The 6062-nt window shown below is 39.6% G+C and overlaps 1 protein-coding gene across 1 annotated transcript; it reads right to left on the bottom strand.

Annotated features, from left to right (window-relative positions):
• Window positions 1–5092: 5092 nt before the first annotated feature.
• On the bottom strand, window positions 5093–5548 carry LOC146002299 (protein GVQW3-like). Its single transcript, XM_083140009.1, has one exon. It carries the CDS (start codon window positions 5546–5548, stop codon window positions 5093–5095), a length of 456 nt encoding a protein of 151 aa, XP_082996135.1.
• Window positions 5549–6062: the final 514 nt, after the last annotated feature.

Raw genomic sequence — 6062 nt, 5'->3', positions numbered from 1 at the left:
GGTTGTTTATTTACTCGCTGCTTTTTTGTGTTTGCGTTTAAAGTAGCAACAAAAACAGGCAGATTGTACTTGGCTTCCTGACCATCTGGACCATTCATTTTTATGTTCTAAAGTAACTTATCATGGAGCATATTTAATTTTCAAATATGTTTATTTAACAATTGACAGTACATTTTCGTCGAACTTTCGCAAGGATAATATTTTTAACATTTCTTCAAGCCTTCGCGACCTCTTGGGAGTATACAGCGACCCCCTAGTATGAATCTTTGTCTTAATTCAAAGAGGAGGGGACGGGTTGGTGCTGTAACCAGCCTCCCCAGTTTCTTCCTCTGAAAGAAACTTTAGTATATACATGAAGATTGATGGATTTGGTTTATTTTACTTCCCTTTTCTGACACTTTGGCTAATCGCGAAGATGAGGATGTGTGATGAAGTTGTTGAAGGGACACTCGCAAGGAACTCCTATTACTCATCAAAGCAGGGATACAAGAAGTAGTGTACTGAAATATAGCACTGAATACTAAGTTAGAAGTCCGTGGGTACTCGAATTGTTTCTTCCTTTGTTTTGTTTTGTTTTACGTTGCCTTATACCACTTTTTGCTAACAGCTGCAATGACAATGAGTGGTGATCAGACGATATTGGTGAAAAGACACAATGAAGATGCATGCCCAGACACAGGGGATTATCCAAAATTGATCCAGAACTTGTTGAGAAAAAAGGACGCAGTTCTTCGCTCAGTTGCACCCAGCGATAACGGATTCTAGATTGGTTGAGCATTCTCCGATACTCAGGAACTTAGTACGAGCTGCTTGCAAGACAGAAATGCACTTTCAAAAATTCAGTTGAAGAATGTTAAATAAAAAATCGTCCCTGAATCCAAAACGTCCTGGGACGCAATTGATGGTCAATTAGCTGAGGATGTGGGAGGGGGGGGGGTGCTATTGGTATATTTTGTAGCTGGGGGATGCCATCCCCTTGCACGTTCCCACTTTGAGCACTGGGTAAAAGGTTCGAGAATTGAAACAAAACTATCAGATAATGAGAAGTTCTCTACCATAACATCATGGCATAACTAATACTTATAAGCGAGCGAGAAAAGCATTAATAACAACATACGTCCTTCGAATATGGATGTACATACGAAAAATATACGTTCGTTTGTTGTGAAGCAGCGCCAGCAGCAAAGTTTCCTGTGGATACAGATAATAGACTGAGCAGGCACATATTGTGAACTCTACTTTAAGGTAAGGATATTGCTTCTTCATTACCATTATTATCAGCAGAGAGGGAAAGAAGAAATTATGTAGCTACAGCAGGCGAATTGTATGGTAGGTGATATTCGAATATTTTATAGCAGTGTAAAATAGTGTTTTTGAAACTGACTTCTGGGAAATCTCAGTGTCCCTTGAAACGAATTAGGGGTTCTGGAGATGATGAGGGTATGGGGTTAAATATGAGTGAATATGGGAAAATATTGCGAAGAAAATGTAAAATATATAGGTTAGTATTTTGGCCCGTGAACGTTTCAAAAGTTAATCGGGGACCAACGTGGGGCTCCAAAATAATTTTGCTATGGTCACGGTTGCGAACGGGCGGGTTTCTTTCTTTCAACCATCTTTGTAGACACCAAACAACTTTTTACAACTTTTCACACAGCACCACAGTCTGTATAATAGGAAGGTCCCGCAAACTCGTTAGATGTACAACAAATTTTACCCATGCTGCTAATTTTCTTTCTAGTCGAAAAACATGAAGCTCAGAAACACTCAAGGCTTTCTGGTTGTAGGGCACCGAATACTAGGTATGAGGAATAGAGATGATCAATAGAACTTCGAAATCTTACAGAGCATAGTTTAATAAATATTTTAATGGCTTCTAAAATGTAGTTCTCGCGATATGTTGGAAGAGGCTTTTACATGAGTGTAATTGAGGACTAAAAGTGGTAAACGTTAAAGCGAAAGTGTTGGGAAATCGCATCGTTCCGCAGATCAGCCCGTAAGAACGTGCACACTAGTGACCTCTTTACACGCCCTTTTAACATCTTAGAGGGCTACCCGCCACATTTCACGTTTACCACATTATGAAGCACAGTTTAACGTGGAAAACGGTGTTTGAATTATTGTGGCACTTACAGCGTTTACCAATTTTAGTCTTCAATTTATATCAACAAAATGAATTAGATATCAGAACAATACTTTTAGAATAGATCCATTGAATTACATTGTTTCATAATTTATATGGACTTAAATTATTAGAAGCGGCTCAAAAGATGGCGCGAAATTCATGTTCTTTACATTTTACGTATTTTTCAAAAGGTGCCGATAAATGGCACTGAGTAACATTTTCTTTTATAACATTCAATGGATGTTAATTACAAAAGTAGCCAACAGATGGCACTGAACTAAAATTGCTAGATCAACCAATTACATTAAATAATATTATTATTACTAATACAAAGAGCTTGAATTTAACTACACATTAGTGTACATTTAAATAAACTACCCGCCAAAAATTACGATGTCTCACATGCACCCCTGAATCAACTAATATACTAACTCTTCACTTAATTAAGAACAATGGCCCGTTTAAAATAAACATTTAAACTTACTAAACACAACCCCGCTAAAATAAAAGCGCATTAAAACACGGAAACACGACAAATCCACACTGTCCCGAGAAGGGTCGCAGACAGGCATCGGACCTGCGAAGATGAAGGCCCTGCAAGGCGGTACGACTGGGGAGACACGGGGGTTATATCCGAAAGAGCGTCTCGGCCAAGGCCATCATCACATCTCTGAAGGATATGTCTGATAAAGCGACACGGTTAGGGTGTCAGGATCAGTCCTCAGGGAAGGGTCTGACTGTACCTCTCTGCCAGGATCCGGCATTAGAGCCGTGCAACCATACGATCAAATTCAACAAGGATCATATTACTAAAACATGTACATGTCCATAAAAGATCGACCTTACATACCAAATCAATACGGATTGCAAGCTAATAAGGTTCATAATATAAAGCAATTCTCATTGAAAGGAAACCTTCTTGGATATGTGTTGGCAACAAGGCTCAAAATACCTATGATTACCAAAGACAAACGCCTTTAAGCACATTTACCTAACCCACTTATAGAATATATATAGTGGAATACCATAAGGTTCAGTACATAGTCATACCTACTAAAACCAACTTTAACCTAGGCTCAACGCCGGGTGCGATGCTGCTCAAATGAGACGAGATTAGGCGAGACTTGGCAGAATCTCGTCTCGTCTCGTGTGTGAGCAGCTATATCTCGTTCTCTGACCCCGATCTCGTCTCATATCTCGAAACATATAATAAAAGCTATTTATATTGGATCACCTTATTAACTTTTCCTTAAGTCTTAAAAAAATATTTTAAGCCCACTTAATGTTCAGATGTCTAATTTGGACTGTGCCTACAATTTAAGTGGAATTTGAACCACTCTGCATTGTCTATACTGGATATCGAACACAAGATCCCTCGATTCCAAGGCGACATTAGCACTACGCTATCGGCGACAGCTTTATAGGTAAACGGAAATGTTTTCTTTTTTTAATTTCACACCTTGTTTTGAAGCAATCGAAAAATGAAATTTTATCCTTAATATATGCAACCATGCTGCACAAGCTCTTGGTTACCATGGGAGTCGGACATTTTGGTGCCAGTCATTTTAGTGCCGGACGTTTTTGTGCCAGGACTTTTTGGTACTAGCCAACTTTGGATCCACACACTTTGCTGCCTGGGCATTTTGATACCAAGTCAATTTGGTGCAAGCAACATATCTTTGTAGAAAGACAATGAATCGATTGTTCTTAATACGTTCCTTACATACTGTTACGTGGAAAATTTATGGGAAACACCTCGTAAGTAGTGATCAATATTTCTCATTCCATAAGTAGCCACAAGTGTTTCAAGTGGAAAACTACCGTCTTTATATTTCTTCCTTGCCCATTCGGTATAGCTGTCCAGTGTTGAATGGAGGCACTTTTCTCCTGGGAAATATCAAACTTCACGGGAGGGGAATGTCACGGGGATCGAATTTTAATACTAATAAAAACAATATTAATATTTTGAAATTTTCTCTCACCTCTCATAAGTAATTGAAATAAATGAAGTGAAAATTTTATAGACTACATACATTTGTCACCGCCATTCAAGGGTAAATCGTTGACAGAAAAACCGCTTCACGAAGTTGAAATTCGTTACAGAAATAGAATCTCACAATAGACCACGTGCCCACTTTTTTAGTTTCAATGAAAATGAATTTTATTACATATCACTATAATACTTAATATAAGAGCAGTTATCAAAACTTGGAGATTTTAAAATTAATTCATTATTTTGACTTTATTAGAAATAAGAATGAATCAGTTTCAGAAAAAAACAGAAATACTATGTTCTATTAGGCGCATTCAAATGACAAGGTCCATTTCCTTGCAGAAACTTTATTACAGTAGTTGGCTACACATATTCACAGTATGAGGTAGGACACTGGTCCCACTTTGAAACAAGGTTATGAATTCCTTGGTAGAAGAAGTCCTTGTGCTGGGAATGAAACCATTCCCTGACAGCTTCCTGCAGCTCAGGACTCGAGGCAAAGCTTCGTCCTCTGAGGTCGTCTTCATAGGTCCGAAAATGTGATAATCACATGGACTTAAGTCAGGTCAGGACTGTAGGCAGGGTGGTCTAGCACTTCCCAATGGAATGATTGCAACAGATCCTGTGTCTGTCTGGCTGTATGGGGACGAGCATTGTCCTGGAGTAAAATGATGCCTTTGCTGAGTTTTCCTCGAAGCTTATTCTTGATTGATGTCCGTAGACGATGCAGTGTTTCACAGTACGTGTTTGCGTTAATTGTGTGTCCCTCCTGAAGGAACTCCACTAGCAGTGGCCCTTGGTCATCGAAAAATACTGTCATCATAAGTTTGCCGACTTTAGGTAGTGACTTGCTTTTCTTTGGTTTTGGTGATCCTGTATGCTTCCATTCCATACTGTCCCTCTTTGATTCTGGCTGGTAATACGGGCAGATGGATTCATCTCCAGCAGTGATTTTGCTGATAAAGTCCTCACCTTCATTCCTGTATCGCATCAAATGAGCCAATGACATTCCCATTCTGCATATTTTTTTGTTCCTCTGACAAACACTTTGGCACCCATTGTGCGCACACTTTCCTGTAACCCAGTCTGTGCCTCACAATGTCATGCACACTACCCAATGACACGTTCACTTGTTCGCTAATGGCTGCCAGGGATATTCGTCTGTCTTCTTGAATAAGGTTGTCAATAGCAGCCACTGTCCAATCAGGAATGTGATTTTTCAACTGTACCGGCCGAGCATCGCCCTTCAATGTGTTTCGTCCACCACGAAAACGCCTACACCATTTTCTCACTGTTTTGTCTGATACACATTTTTCATACACAACTTTCATTCTCCTATGAATGTCCGCTGGATATACTCCTTCGGCATGAAGAAACCGAATGACACCCCGCTGTTCTTCCTTGGACACATCCCTTAATGGCAGCTCCATTGTTCAGCACAGCGTTCCACCTGGGGGCAAGAAAGTGAAGGTGATTAGATAACGGACACGTGCTACCTAGACACACTTGCGCATGCGCAGATGCCTCATTACTAAAACGTCACATATACCTGTGGGTATACAAAACACATGAAATTACTGTCTCGTATAAAACGCGTTTTCAGAAAAAATAAAATGGACCTTTTCATTTGAATGAACTAAGTACATTAGATGAAGGAGAATGAAAGAAACCGATGCGAACATGGTTGCCAAATTTCTTAACTACTTGCCAAATGTTCTGCGAAGTTATTGCAATTTTCGAGTGGGGACCTTATTATTTCCGGAGGGGATTTTCCTCCCAAGGTCACCCCTTAAAGTGTTTAGTTGAGTGCTGATATTTGGCACATGGAATCAAGGAATGCCAAATCGTCGGATCTACATACACACACATACATAGTACACACAGTGCTTTTTTCTGGGAAGAAAGGTTCCAGTATTCTTCATTTTGGTTTGCTGTTGTGTTTAT

Source organism: Lepisma saccharinum, chromosome 18 (assembly GCF_977018435.1).
Source record: "Lepisma saccharinum chromosome 18, izLepSacc3.1, whole genome shotgun sequence".
NCBI lineage: Eukaryota > Metazoa > Arthropoda > Insecta > Zygentoma > Lepismatidae > Lepisma > Lepisma saccharinum.
This window is presented reverse-complemented; position numbering and strand designations above follow the sequence as displayed.

Coding starts and splice junctions, on each gene's coding strand:
- LOC146002299 (XM_083140009.1), bottom strand. CDS start 5,548: ATGGAGCTGCCATTAAGGGATGTGTCCAAGGAAGAACAGCGGGGTGTC.